The sequence below is a fragment of the Mustelus asterias genome, chromosome 10 (assembly GCF_964213995.1).
Source record: "Mustelus asterias chromosome 10, sMusAst1.hap1.1, whole genome shotgun sequence".
Lineage (NCBI taxonomy): Eukaryota > Metazoa > Chordata > Chondrichthyes > Carcharhiniformes > Triakidae > Mustelus > Mustelus asterias.
The window spans coordinates 3,019,227-3,035,354 of record NC_135810.1 but is presented as its reverse complement, the minus strand read 5'-3'; the positions used below and the strand labels follow the sequence as shown (position 1 = coordinate 3,035,354).

The window sequence follows — 16,128 nt, the reverse complement described above, 5'->3', positions numbered from 1 at the left end:
ATGTCATCGAGTTTGACAGTTTAACTCTGCGGAAAGATCAGAAACTGATACCGTGAACTATTCAGCAATACCTGCAACACCAGGGAGACCCAGAGACAAAAGACCATAAATCCATCGAATACGCACCATCGATCCTTCACATAGGAGTTATCACCCTGCAGAACAAGAATTAACCCTCATCAATTAGCAGAACTGGATGAATAAAAAAATGCAGTTAACAATATTCAACCTCCTGAGAGCTTGATTATCTTCCTGAAAAGAAGGATTGGCAAGGATTGAGAGTATTTGTTGGATATTTCATTCAAAGAGCTGGAAGGATGGGCCACTTGCTTCCATTCACATCATTCCATAAACTGTGCATTACCCATTCAAGCGATTTTTCTGAATGCTTGCCCCCAGTTTAAGGCAAATGGATGGAATGGGACCAGAGTAAATGCATAATTTCTTGAAATAATCAGATTTTTTCCACGATAATTAGCTTGGAAAACAAAATGCACGCAGAGGAAAGGTTAGGATAATGTTAAGCATCAAATTAATTTGACATCAAACATATGAAGTACCAGGTTTTCAGGTGAAACTTTAAGAAGTGAACCTGAACTAAAAGAAAGGCAATGCTCAACAACTGAACAACTGTGTACTCTGGGTCACTTAATTAACTCATCTTGCATTCAGAACAGCAGCATTTCCAAACTCAGAACAGACAATCTGGCTTTATTTATTCCAATTGAATATGTAGTTTCTCAAAATGATGGCATTGGACATCGTTGGACTGTCAAAAGCTTGAAAGAGAATCTAGTCCTGTGTATGTTAAATCCATCACCATTGCTTCACAACAGTGCAGAAAGCATCCATCATCATTAAAAACAAAAATCACAAAAAATATATACTAAATTCAACATATTTAATGCACATTTTATTGGAGGCTCTCCTGCAAACCTTGATCCAATGGGAAAACCTATGCTGGGGGAGGCGATGACCCAGTGGTCTTATTGCTAGACTATTAATCCAGGAACTCAGTGAATGTTCTGGGGGCCTAGGTTCGAATCCCGCCATGGCAGATGGTGGAATTTGAATTCAATTAAGAAAAAATCTAGAATTAAGAATCTACTGATGACCATGAAGCCGTTGTCAATTGTCAGAAAACCCATCTGGGTCACTAATGTCCTTTAGGGAAGGAAATCTGCCGTCCTTACCTGGTCTGGCCTACCTGTGACTCCAGAGCCACAGCAATGTGGATGACTCTTGGGCAAGTAGGGATGGGCAATAAATGCTGGCCTGCCAGCGATGCCCATGTCCCAGGAACGAATGAAAAAAAACTGCAGAATGCCAGTTACGCTAATTGGTGATACTGCAATATTACAGGCTGCCACACCTCGCCTGGCACAGGTTCTTACAGTCTGACGTCCAACACATTTCATTGGATTGCTCGAGTCTTAAATCAGATGGGAAGGAGGGAACACAAAATCCTAACACTCGTGATGGATGAAACACAAAGAAAACTGCTTTGCGACCTGCAAATATAACCCCAACCATGACAGAAAACAGCAGAAAATAGAAAAGAACATGTGGTTAGAATCACAGGGACCAAATGGTGTTTCAAATCTGGTCAAACTGAACACATTTCCGCTCCCCAGCCAATTCAAAAGATTAAAGCTTAAATGCAACCTTCTTGCTTTACATCCTCCTCCATTTTCACAAGGTGTCTGAATCATCTCAAACTTTTACTAACCTCTCTGACCTTTCCAAACCTGAACTAACCTTTCAGAACCGTCCTGAACCTGAATTAACCCTTCAAAATCACCCTGAATCTGAATTAACCCTTCAAAATCACCCTGAATCTGAATTAACCCTTCAAAATCACCCTGAACCTGAATTAACCCTTCCAAATCATCCCGAACCAACCCTTCAGAACCATCCTAAACCTGGATCAACCCTTCCGACACATCCCAAACCTGAATTAACCCTTCAGAACCATCCTGAATCTGAATTAACCCTTCAGAACCATCCTGAACCTGAATTAACCCTTCCAAGTCATCCCAATGCTTCACTAATCCTCCCTGACCCTCTTCACTCATCCCGTGCAACCTTCTCAGGAACAGGAGCGGTGCAATCACACTGTTGGGGTTGTATTACAGACCTCCCAACAGCCAGCGTGAAGTGGAGGAACTGATACGTCAGCAGATTATGGAAAGATGCAGAAACAACAGGGTTGTTGTGATGGGCGATTTTAACTTCCCCAAGATAGACTGGGATTCCTTTAGTGCCAGGGGCCTGGACAGGGCAGAGCTTGTTCAATGTGTCCAAGAGTGCTTCTTGAGGCAATATGCAGATCGTCCAACTCGGGAAGAGTCTATCTTAGACCTGGTTCTGGGAAACGAGCCTGGACAGGTGATTAATGTCTCAGTGGGGGGACCATTTGGGGAACAGTGAACACAATTCTATAAGTTTCAAGATACTTGTAGAAAAGGATAGAAGTAGACCCAGAGTGAAAGAACTAAACTGCAGGAAGACTAACTACAACAGTGTTAGGCAGGAGCTAGTGAATGTAGACTGGGGGTGGCTGTTTGAAGGTAAATCCACATCCGATATGTGGGAGTCTTTGAAAAGTCAATTGTTAACAATTCAGACAAGTATGTTCCTGTGAAAATGAAGGATAAAGATGGCAAGATTCGGGAACCCTGGATGACGAGAGATTGTGGGCTTAGTGAAAAAGAAGGAGGCATACATAAATTTCCGGAAATTGAAAACTGATAAGGCTTTTGAGGAATACAAAGATAGCAGGAAAGCTTAAACAGGGACTGAGAAGGGCAAAAAGGGGCCATGAAATGTCCTTGGCAGGCTGGATTAAAGAGAATCCCAAGGCTTTTTATGCGTGTATAAGGAGGAAGAGGGTAGCTAAGTAAAGGGTAGGTCCACTTACGGACAGTGGAGAGAATTTGTGTGTGGAGCCAGATGAGGTGGATGAGCTCCTTAATGAGTACTTTGCATCAGTATTCACAAAGGAGGATGTGGTGGATGGTGAGTATAGAAAGGTGGACATTCTAGGACATGTTGAGATGAAAAGGGAGGAGGTATTGGAGGTTTTGAAAAACATTAATGTGGACAAGTCCCCAGGGCCAGATAGGGTCTATCCCAGGATACTGAGAGAGGCGACGGAAGAAATTGCTGAGGCCTTGTCCAAATTCATTGTATCCTCTTTAGCCACAGGCGAGGTACCAGAGGATTGGAGAGTCGCTGACATTGTTCCTCTGTTTAAGAAGGGCAGAAGAGACAATCTGGGAAATTACAGCCTGTGAGCCTCACATCAGTGGTGGGGAAATTATTGGAGAAGATTCTTAGGGACAGGACGTACTCACATCTGGAAGAGAATAGGCTTATTAGCGATAGGCAGCATGGTTTTGTGAAAGGGAGGTCGTGTCTCACAAACTTGATTGAGTGACAAGAAAAAGTCCAGAGCAGTGGATGTTGTATACATGGAATTTAGTAAAGTCTGCGATAAGGCTCCTCATGGCAGGCTGATACAGAAGGCGAAGTCACATGGGATCCAAGGTGAGCTGGTAAAATGGATACAAAACAGGCTTGGGCATAGAAAGCAGGGAGTAGCAGTAGAAGGGTACTTTTCTAACTGGAGGTCTGTGACAAGCGGTGTTCCACAAGGATCAGTGCTGGAACCTCTGTTGTTTGTAATATATATAAATGATTTGGAGGAAAATGTCAGTGGTCTCATTAGTAAATTTACAGATGATACAAAAATTGGGGGAGTAGCGGATAGTGAGGAGGATTGTCAGAGGATACAGCAGGATATAAATCGGCTGGAGACCCGGGCCAAAAGATGGCAGCTGGATTTTAACCCGGACAAATGTGAGGTGATGCGATTTGGAACGTTTACTGTAGAAGGAAAGTATACAGAAAATGGTAGAGCTCTTAAAAATATTAGCATACAGAGGGATATAGTTGTGCAGATCCACAGTTCCCTGAAGGTGGCAACTCAGATGGACAAGGTGTCAAGAAGGCTTTCATCGATCAGTTGAGTATTGGAATTGGAAAATCATGTTGCAGCTGTATAAGACTTTGGTTAGGCCGCATTTGGAGTATTGTGTACAATTCTGGTCGCCACACCACCGGAAGGATGTTGATGCATTGGAAAGGGTGCAGAAGAGATTTACCAGGATGTTGCCTGGTTTGGAGGATATGGACTGTGAAGAAAGGTTGAACAAACTTGCATTGTTTTCATTGGAGCGTCGGAGGATGAGGGGGGACCCGGTAGAGGTTTACAAGATTATGACAGGCTTGGATAGAGTGGATAATCAGAGTCTTTTTCCCAGGGTCGAAGGGTCAATTACTCGGGGCATAGGTTGAAAGTGAGAGGGGGAAAGTTTGAAAGAGATGTAAGGGGCAAGTTTTTCACACAGAGGGTGGTGAATGGCTGGAACGCGCTGCCGGAGGAGGTGGTGGAAGCAGATTCTATAACAACGTTGAAGAGGCACCTGGATAGATACATGAATAGGCAGCGAATAGAGGGATATGGACCATGTAGAGGCAAGAAAATATTAGATTAGAGGGGCATCTGTGTCGGCACAGACTTGGTGGGCCGAAGGGCCTGTTCCTGTGCTGTACTGTTCTTTGTTCTTCACCAGGGGTCCCTAACTATCACTGTTAATTTTTAAAAAATTCTTTCATGGGGTGTGGGTGATGCTAGCAAGGTCAGCATGTGTTCCCCATCCCTAATTGTCCTTCAGAGCAATTTCATTTTATTCATTTTACAGGACGTGGCTCGACCAGTATTTACTTCCCATCCCGAATTGCCTTTGGGAAGCTGGTGAACTGCTGCAGTCCGTGTGGTGTAGGTACATCTGCACTGCTGTTAGGGAGGGAGTTCCAGGATTTTGATCCAGTGAAAATGAAGGAACAGCAATATATTTCCATGTCAGGATGGTGGGCGACTTGGAGGGGAACTTCCTGGTGGTGCTAATCTCATGCACCTGCCGCCCTTGTCCTTCTAAGTGGTAGAGGTCACAGATTTGGAAGGCGCTGTTGAAGGAGCCTTGGTGAGTTACTGCTGTGTGACTTTTCGATGGTACATACAGCTGCCACTGTGTCGGTGGTGCAGGGAGTGAATGTTTGTAAATGGGATGCCAATCAAGTGGGTTGCTTTGTCCTGGATGTTAGAGCTTCTTGAGTGTTGTTGGAGCTGCACTCATCCAGGTGAGGGGAGACTATTCCATCACAGGGTGGCACGGTAGCACAGTGGTTAGCACTGCTGCTTCACAGCTCCAGGGACCTGGGTTCGATTCCCGGCTTGGGTCACTGTCTGTGTGGAGTTTGCACATTCTCCTCGTGTCTGCGTGGGTTTCCTCCGGGTGCTCCGGTTTCCTCCCACAGTCCAAAGATGTGCGGGTTAGGTTGATTGGCTATGTTAAAAATTGCCCCTTAGTGTCCTGAGATGCATAGGTTAGAGGGATTAGTGGGTAAAATATGTAGGGATATGGGGGTAGGGTCTGGGTGGGATTGTGGTCGATGCAGACTCGATGGGCCGAATGGTCTCTTTCTGTACTGTAGGGTTTCTATGATTCTATGACACTCCTGACTTGTGACTTGTAGATGGTGGACAGACATTGGGGGGTCAGCAAGTGAGTTAATTGCCCCAAGATTCAGAGCCCCTGACCTGCTCGTATCGCCACAGTATTTATATGGCTAGTCGGTGATAGTAATGCCTTTGAATGTCAAGAAGCGATGGTTAGATACTCTCTTCTTGGAGAAGGTTATTATCTGGCACATATGTGACGTGAATGTTACTTGCCACTTGTCAGCTCAAGCCTGGATATTGTCCACATCTTGCTGCATTTGAACATGAACTACATCAGTATCTGAGGAAGCGCAAATTCTGCTGAACATTGTGCATCATCATCAACCATCCCCACCTCTGACCTTACGAAGGAAGGAAGGCCACTGGTGAAGCAGCTGAAGATGGTTGGGTCCAGAATGCTACCCTGAGAAACTCCTGCAGTGATGTCCTGCAACTGAGATGATAACAGAGTTAAGAGTCAACCATGTTGTCGTGGTTATGGAACCACATGTAGCCCAGGCCAGGTAAGGATGGCAAATTTCTATCCCTAAAGGGCTGGTAAACCAGGTGGGGTTTTATGAATGTACAAATGACGAATTAGGAGCAGTACATCACTCAGCCTCTTGACCTCTGCTCTGCCTTCAATAAGATCGTGGCTGACCTATTTATAACCTCAACTCCACATTCCCACTGACCCCCAGTAACCTCCTACCCCTGATGACCTTTCATCCCCTCGCTCGCTCTGCCTTAAGAATATTTAGGGACTCCGAGTGGCCGCTAGTTCTAGATTCTCCCACAAGAGGAAACATTTGCGACAATTAATGACAGTTTCCTAGTCACCATCACTGAGGCTGGCTTTCAATTCCGGATTTTTTATTAATTAAATCCACCAGCTGTCGCAGTGGGATTTGAACACAGGAACCCCCGGGGCATTATCTTGGGTGTTTGGATAGCTAGCAGAGTGACGGTATGCCACCGTCTTCCCCCGATCAGGCCAGCATCAAGCATTTAAAATTTGTGCAAATTAAAGAGGACGTTTTTGTTTGAACTCGATTCTTCTGAATGTTTTGAGCCATTGTGAATGTGTGTGTTTCTCCTGTACAATACTGACCACACTGCGCACACATCTCCAGTCGCTCTGAGCACAAGCAGTGCTGTCAAAATTCACTTCATCTCACATTATTTGTCATTTCATGAAAGGAGGACTGATGGTCAACTTCTTGAGTAGAAATAAAAAGCAAATTGTCCACAGGAGCCACTTTCCAAAACTCAACAGTTTCTGCATCGCTTCACATTTTGAAAAAAAAGCAAAACATGAAAAATATTAAAAGCTCCTTCAGCGTTTTAATGCCAACTTAATTACACCTTTCAATAAAAACCTGCATTTGTTTAGCATCTTTAAAGCAATGGTAAAAAAAAACTGTCCTAAGGCCCTTCACAGGAGCGTAATCGGACTAAATTTGACACGGAGGCACAGGATGAGAGATTTGGAAAGATTGCCAAAGAGGGCAGCTTTTAAGAGCAGCACGGTAGCACAGTGGTTAGCACTGCTGCTTCACAGCTCCAGGGACCTGGGTTCGATTCCCGGCTTGGGTGACTGTCTGTGTGGAGTTTGCACATTCTCCTCGTGTCTGCGTGGGTTTCCTCCGGGTGCTCCGGTTTCCTCCCACAGTCCAAAGATGTGCGGGTTAGGTTGATTGGCCATGCTAAAATTGCCCCTTAGTGTCCTGGGATGCGTAGATTAGAGGGATTAGCGGGTAAAATATGTAGGGATATGGGGGTAGGGCCTGGATGGGATTGTGGTCGGTGCAGACTCGATGGGCCAAATGGCCTCTTTCTGTACTGTAGGGTTTCTATGATTTCTATGAGCATCTTCTGGGAGGAGAAAGAGATTATAAAATCCCTACAGTATAGAAGGATGCCATTTGGCCCATCGAGTCTGGACCAACCTCAATCCTACCCAGGCCCCATTCCCGTAAACCCGCACATACCTCTGACACTCGGGTCAATTTAGCATGGCCAATCCACCTAACCCGCACGTCTTTGGTATGGGAGGAAACCTGAGCACCCGGAGGAAACCCACGCACACACGGGAGAACGTGCAAACTCCGCACAGACAGTGACCCAAGCCTGGAATCGAACCCGGGTCCCTGGCACTGTGAGGCAGCAGTGCAAACCACTGTGCCACCGTGCCGCCCATGGAGAGATGAAGGGAATTCCAGAGCTCAGGGCCCAGGTCCCCAAAGGCACGCTCGCTGATGGTAGAACAATAAAAATCAAGGATGGTCAAGAGGGCAGAATTGGAGAAAGGGGCTCAGGAGAATGTACAATATCAATGTCGTGCAGCTGGCCATCTGGTATGGACTCCAGGGATGGTGGGAAAAAACTGTAATGAGGGAATGGAAACAGAGGGGAGGGATGTGATTGGAATCAAAGTACAATCCCTCCTTAATTATTCTGTTGGAACATCTTCAAAGTATTGTTAGGATCAGTTACTGCATTTTCCAAAACCATAAAGCTTTCGACACACTTGTATAATTTGAAAATTGAACAAAAAAGGAAAAGATAGATTAAGCTCCTAATGAAAAAATAAACAAACAAATTTAACAAAAGATGCTTCAGTGGCAGGCCAGACTGAACTTACCAGATGGCTAGTCTAATGGAAGCAGACACCAGTGACCAGAATGGACAGATGTCCACATTTACTGAATGTACTCTACTCTCCTAATCAGGAACTTGCTGTATTTTGTGCTGTAAGTCACACTATTTAAAGCAACGCCGTTTCACAGATTACACATCTTTCAAGGAAGCCAGATACATGAGGTGGCACAGTGGTTAGCACTGCTGCCTCACAGCACCAGGGAGCGGGTTCAATTCCCAACTTGGGTCACTGTCTGTGCGGAGTCTGCACGTTCTCCCCGTGTCTGCGTGGGTTTCCTCCGGGTGCCCCGGTTTCCTCTCACAGTCCAAAAGACGTGCTGGTTAGGGTGCGTTGGCCATGCTTAAATTCTCCCTCAGTGTACCCGAAAAGGCGCCGGAGTGTGGCGACCAGGGGATTTTCACAGTAACTTCATTGCAGTGTTAATGTAAGCCTACTTGTGACTAATAAAAAAATTTTTAAAACATGGAACGCTACCACCTGCAAGTTCCCCTCCAAGCCACTCACCATCCTGACTTGGAAATATATCTGCTGTTCCTTCACTGTCACTGGGTCGAAATCCTGGCACTCCCTCCCTAACAGCAGCCTGGGTGTACCTACACACTACGTGGACTGCAGCGGTTCAAGGCGGCGGCTCACCACCACCTTCCCAAGGGGCAGTTAGAGATGGGTAATAAATGCTGGGCCTGGCCAGTGACACCATACACCAGGACCAATAAAATAAACCACTTGATCAACTGTGAATGTCTTTGTGCTTGTAACAATATTTGAGCTCCATCCAAAGCAAAAATCCCTCCAGCAACACAACCTAATGTAGCTTTAATTCACTGGCATCATGTCAGAGAACTCATGCTTCAGGACAATAAGCAGTCATGGTATTTCCATTGAATATTCTGATCTTTTGAACTTCCTCTAATTTAGAGAAAATAAATGCAATTTCTCCTCGTCACTTGCAGACTCGACTATCTCTGGTCTCCAGACCACCGTCCAAACCCGAGCTGACTGATCGCTGCTGGCCAAGTCCTGACTCACGCCAGGTTGTGTTCACCCACAGCCCTCCGAGATCTGTGCTTCGCCAATTCTGACTTTATGCACACTCTGGGGTGGCGCGGTGGCACAGCGGTCAGCACTGCTGCCTCACAGCGCCAAGGGCCAGGTTCGATTCCCGGCTTGGGGTCACTGTCTGTGCGGAGTCTGCACGTTCTCCCCGTGTTTGAGTGGGTTTCCTCCGGGTGCTCCGGTTTCCTCCCACACTCCGAAAGACGTGCAGGTTAGGTGGATTGGCCATGTTAAATTCTCCCTCAGTGTACCCGAACAGGTGCCGGAGTGTGGCGACCAGGGGATTTTCACAGTAATTTCATTGCAGTGTTAATGTAAGCCTACTTGTGACTAATAAATAAACTTTACTTTTCGATTTTCATTACTGACCGTATTGAATTGGATGGCCTTACAGCCATTCCTAACCATATTATTTCTCAGTTTTAACCATTTCAGGCTCCACAGAGTCATAGAGCAATACAGCACGGAAACAGGCCCTTCAGCCCAACCGGTCCATGCCCTCCCAGCTAGTCCCAATTGCCCGCGTTTGGCCCATATTCCTCTAACCCTTTCCCACCCATATACTTATCCAAATGCTTTTTAAGTGTTACTATTATACCTGCCTCAGCAAAAGCTCCATTTCAGTTCTGTAATGTTATTGTGATGAATAAACTCACACTGCACAGAAGGTTGTTAAAAAAAAAAGGCACATGGGCTTTCCAAATAAAAGAATGTGTTGCAAGAGCAAGGGCATGATGCTAAACCTTCAGAACACATTGGGTTAGCATCTGCTGGGAGCATTGTGTCAAGTTCTGGACATCACACGTAGGAAGATGTCAGGGCATCAGAGAGAGAGCGGAGGAGATTTACCAAAACGGTCGCAGAGTGACGGACTGCAGTTAATGTGGAGAAGCTGGGAATGTTCTCAAAGTCAAAAAAAGTTAAAGGGACTTTTACTGTTCAAAACCATGGAGTGTCTTGAAGAAGTAAACAAGGAGAAGCTGTTTTCGCTGACAGGAAGGTTAGGACCCAGAGGGACACAGATTGACAAAAGAACCAGAGGGAGAGATGAGATTTCAAAAAAAAACACATCAACTTCTTTGTGTGTGGGTAATGAAAGCAGACTCCAAGTAAATTTCAAGAGGAATCTTGGATGAAAACACAAAAGGGGAAAGAAACGCAAGGCTGTAAGGAAGGAGCAGAGCGGCGCATTGGGTGGCCAGCACAGGCACAATGGGCTGAATGGCCTCCTTCTGTGTTCTGTGACTCTACGATTACTTCCTTCACACCTGGTTTGGCAAGTGGAAAAGTAAGGACGGCTGGTTCAGATTTCCTTTATCCCACTGCCTGTACTTTATTCATTATTGACAAATCCAAAGGTCGTTTGGAATGAGAAACCGTGTAAATGTCACACTGGTGAATTACGAGTGAAGAATGGACAAATGCAGATTGTTAGCACAGATCAGAGGGAGCTTTACTCTGCAGCCGCTATCCGTTTGACAACCTGGAAACACTTAATCGTGAAAGGAAAGTTCTCAATGGCCTTCACAGAAAAGCAGGAAAAAAAGCTGCCATTTTTAAATATGTGTAAACCCCACAACCCCAACATTCAATGCTTGAATACAGAGCTACACTTGTACATGTATAAAACTGTACTTCAGAAATGGATGTTAGTCGGCCTTCAGTCCAAAGTTCACCCCAATTTGTCAATTAAAGCATCCAACTGTAGTTTAATATCTCAATTCTAGGGGCGGCACGGTAGCACAGTGGTTAGCACTGCTGCTTCACAGCTCCAGGGTCCCGGGTTCGATTCCCGGCTCAGGTCACTGTCTGTGTGGAGTTTGCACATTCTCCTCGTGTCTGCGTGGGTTTCCTCCAGGTGCTCCGGTTTCCTCCCACAGTCCAAAGATGTGCAGGTTAGGTTGATTGGCCAGGTTAAAAATTGTCCCTTAGAGTCCTGGGATGCGTAGGTTAGAGGGATTAGCGGGTAAATTAGCGGGTAAAAAAAAAAAGGGATTAGCGGGTAGGGCCTGGGTGGGATTGTGGTCGGTGCAGACTCGATGGGCCGAATGGCCTCCTTCTGCACTGTAGGGTTTCTATGATTCTATGAATTCTTTTTGGCAAATACCCCCTCAGTTTAAAAAAACAGTAAACAAGACATTAACTATTTGTCTCTATTTTTAAAGTACTGTCAGGATACCAGATCAGAAATCCTAAGAAGCCAGCCGGGGCAATTGGGACTAGCTTAGGGGTTTTAAAAGGGTGGCATGGATAAGTTGGGCCCAAGGGCCTGTTTTCATGCTGTAAACCTCTATGATGCTATGACTCTATGACTTGCTTGTGACATGGGTTAACATTTGTTCAGAAAGCCTCTGGAAAGAGAGAGAGAGAGACACTTCTTTCTTCCATCAGCTCCAGGCAGCAACTGTTCTTTGTTTTAAAAATGAAAATGAAACCGTTTTTTTCCTGCAAGCTTAGGTCCTCCCATTAAACACATGACTCTGTGCCTGTCAATCAACCTAAAATCCCAAGAGAACCTAAACAAAAGAAAGGTCCACTAACTCTGCAAAGTAACACATTCCTAGCTAAAATCAGTTATTATCCTGCACTTTCAGCATTTGAGCGGCATGTTTTCCCTGACAAATCGACTCTTGGAACAAAATATTGCCTGTTAAAGCAGCCCCACCTTAAAACATAAAATATATCAAAATAGCACAGTATCATCAGAAACACTGACCTTATAAAGAAGTAGAGTACTTTAAAAAATGTGTTTCCTCTTAAGTCGAAAATAACTCTGCTTTAACAGAAGGCCGATGCTCCACTTGGTGCACAAAACCTGATTTGGAATTCGGAGTCTCTTAATCCAACATTCAATCAGAGAATTCCAAAATGCTGAGAGTCAGAATATCCTGTGGGGACATTACTGTTCTTTCATTGCCCCCCCCCTCCCTATATCTCTCACGAATTCCCCCACTCCATAACACCCCACCCTCCCAAACTGTACTGAGTCTACAAGGGTATGATAGCAGAGTCGGTATCGTGCTGGATTTGTAAACTAGAGAACTGGACTAATGGATACACGAGTTCAAATCTCACCACGGCAACCTGGGGCGTTTAAATTCAATTAATCAAATAAACTGGGATTATAAACTGGTATCAATAACGATGATTATAAAACTAGAGGATTGTTGCAAAAACCCATCTAGTTCACTCATGAACTTTGGGAAGGAAATCTGCCATCCTTACTTGGTCTGGCCTACATGTGACTCCAGAGGCACAGCAAAGGGGTGGACTCTGACTTGCCCTCTGAATTGGCAGAGCGAGACACTCAGTTGTGTTAAGGCGGTGGGGGAGGCGGGGGGGGTCTCCAGGCCCACTGGAGTGGGCAGTTGGGGAGGGATTTTCCTTGCATGTCCAGGGGGGAGGGGGGGATTTCTTAGGCCCATCCAGGGGGCTGGGGCAATTGTGGGGGGGTGGCGGGGTGGATTTTCCAGCCCTGCTTCGGGGGGGTGGTGGTTTCCAGGCCCACCCAGGGGGTGGATTTTCCAGGCCCGCCTGAGGATGGTGGCCGGGACTTTCCAGTTCTCCTGAGAGTCAATGGACTGCTGGCCGAATCGCCATATTGTCCATTCCAGCATGAGCCCCACCTGCCCACAGCAACAGCCAGTCCAAAGACCCTTCGGCCACAAGAGAGGATCCTTTGACTCGGTGGAGATGTCTCTTTCTCCCTGTTGCCCTTAGAGCTAACGAGAGATTCACAAGTTATTCAATGCTGCTCGCATTTCCGAGCCCAGCTGTGAATACATAATGAATGTGCGTGCGATGATTCTGGCTTTTCCTAGTAATAATTAGGAAGCAGTTATGTTGTACGTTAATTTGACATTATACTTCATTACATATTTCCAGTACAACAGTCTTTCACATTAATGTCACGCAGACACTAACTTTACCAGCTCAGAGTATCTGTATCGTGTCCATCAATTCCATCCCCTCTTGTGACACTATATAACCTGCCCGCTTTGGGAAAAGTCTTCTCTCCCCTCCCAATGCTACCTCATTATCTCGGAAATAGCAGCTGTGATGCTGTTTCAGCAGAATGGCCGTGCTTCCTCCATTTTAACATTCCTTTTGAGTATGTGTGCCACATAGTGATGGCCAGTAACCCGGCAGGGTACTGCTTACAGGAAGCAAGGTCAACAGCTGTGACATTTCAACACAGGATGAGACCAAATACAATTCCTAAAACCTGCAGACCATAAGACATAGGAGCAGAATTAGGCCACTCGGCCCATCGAGTCTGCTCCGCCATTCAATCGTGGCTGATATTTTTCTCATCCCCATTCTCCTGCCTTTTCTTCATAACCCTTGATCCCCTTATTTTCCAAGAACCTATCTATCTCTGTCTTAAAGACACTCAATGACTTGCCCTCCACTGCCTTCTGCCGCAGAGAGTTCCACAGGGATAGACTGAGCAATCAGGAAAAGGGGCTAGGAGCGCACAGGACATCAAACTGCATGATATAATCTCTACAGCACTGAAACAGGCCATTCGGCCCAACTGGTCTGTGCTGCTGTTTATGCTCCACATGAGTGTCCTCCCAATTTCACTCCATCTCACCCTATCAACATACCCTTCGGTTCCCTTCCTCCGTCTTTATCCAGTTTCCCTTCACCTCAAACACTCCCTGTGGGAGCGAGTTCCACATCCGCACACATTCCACGCTCTGAGTGGAATTATGAACTTATATGAAAAACCAGGAAGAAATTAGATATAGCTCTTGGAGCTAAAGGGACCAAGGTACATTGGGGGGGTGGATATTGAATTTGATGATCAGCCATGATCAAAATGAATGGTGGAGCAGGTTCGAAGGCCGAGTGGCCCCTTCCTGTTTCCAGTTCCTATGTTAGCCAATAACAGTGGATCTTTTTAACATTAATCTCTAAACTGTTTGACAGAAAAATATAACTGAAAACATTAAAATTATTGTTTCACGGTGACTTCTCATTTTCTCCGCCATATTCCTACTTTCCACTTTTCTTACCCTTAATTGAAAACTTAATGAAGCCAAACATTCTCATTCATAACTTTTGCTGATTATTAATAGGCTAGGATCTGTTCTTTCAATTGGTTACCCCGTTCTGCTACAAGAAACTAATGCCAGTTGCAGCTAAGCTGTAAATTTCATGCAGAGATTCACGTCAGCCTGGGACAGTAAAGATGTGTTAATGACACACGGTTATTACCACGTAAATTGTCCAGCATGTTCAGAGAATGCACAGAGACGCCAGAGTCATGAATCTCCACGAACTCTCGGTCAATTTATGCCATTCCATTCCTGGCTTCACAAATTGCATCATGCTTTCGGCCTCCCCGTAACTTTTAAAGAACTTGTGCATTAATCATCCGTCAAAACTTGCTGCAGTAAATTCGGGCCACAAATTAAGAGCGTAAGTAACTTCTTTTTAAACAATGTATAACTATTAATGCAATCAATGTCTTTGGTCCAGAAGCTGAACAATTGTAAAGTATATTAATTAGTCACAAGTAAGGCTTACATTAACACTGCAATGAAGTTACTGTGAAACTATTCAATCTCATTCAAACAGCGAGAGGTAACTTACTGAGAAAGATGGCAATTTTTTTTCTTATTTTTCTCTTCTGATTCTCTCACTCTCTGTCTATCCAATCTTTCTTCCCCTCACTTTGTTTCACTTTCTGCTCCCAATTTGACTCAAATTCTCCCAATTTTCTGTCCCATCATTCCTGTGCATTTTTTTCCTTGATCTTTAAATCTCACTGGTTAAGGAGGACATACTATTTGTCCCATTGTTCATCGGGGTCCGAGGTGCCCCTTCAGCCTCTCCACACTTGTTATCAGCTCACGCTCCCAGCAAGGTATGGGGCAAATAGATTTAGGCTGAAGAATGTGAGGGTAAAAATCTACCTAATGGGATGTGCAGCGAGATGCTCCACATCCCCACTCTGACTGATAATGCTGACTATAATTTATAAGAACATAAGAAATAGGAGGAGTAAGCCATTCGGCCCATCAAGCACGCTCTGTCATTCAACAAGAGCATAGCTCTGCTCATTCTAGCCTTAACTCCACTTTCCTGCCTGCTCCCATAACTCTTGACTGTCTAGTCCATCATAAACCTGTCAAACTCAACCTCAAATACATTCAGTGACCCAGCCTCCATGCTCTTTGGGGAAGGGAATTCCAAATACTAATAACCTTTTCAGAGAAGACGTTCCTCCTTGTCTCCACCTTAAATGGGGAAATCCCTTATTTTGAAACAGTGCCCCCTATTTCTAACCTACACATCTTTGAAAACTAAGGAGCAATTTAGCATGGCCAATCCTCCTAACCTGCATATTTCTGGACTGTGGGGAAAGATTGTGGCAAGCCACACAGGCCACAGTGGGGAATGTGCAAACTCCAAACGAACATCCAAGGCCGGAATTGAACCCAGGTCCCTGGTGCTGTGAGGCAGCAGTGCTAACCACTGAGCCACCCTCAAGATCCAGGTCCCGCCCAAGAGGGGAAACATCCTTCCAGCATCCTCCCCTCAGAATTTTAAATGTTTCTATCAGATCATTCGTCTAAATGCTGACAAGTCCGACTTGTCCAACCTTTCCTCATATGAGAAACCCCATTATGCTCAGAATCAACTTGGTGAACCTTCTCTGAACCTCTTCCAATACAGGTTTCTCCTTATTAAGTAAGGAGGCCAAAATGATATCCCATACTGTATGTGTGGTCTCAAAGCTCTGTATGGCTGTAGCAAACCTTCCCAACTTTTATACTTCATCCTCCTTCAACAAAGAACAATATTCCAGTGTTAACTGTGAGATTCCTGTACA

At 45.2% G+C, this 16,128-nt stretch overlaps 1 protein-coding gene across 1 annotated transcript in view; it reads right to left on the bottom strand.

The window, feature by feature from the left end:
* nalcn (sodium leak channel, non-selective) overlaps nt 1-16,128 on the bottom strand; it is a 225,950-nt gene that overhangs the window by 202,619 nt on the left and 7,203 nt on the right. Inside the window, exon 3 of the mRNA XM_078221539.1 lies at nt 72-155. Within this exon, the coding sequence (XP_078077665.1) occupies nt 72-155 (84 nt within the window). The remainder of the gene's footprint in view (nt 1-71; nt 156-16,128) is intronic.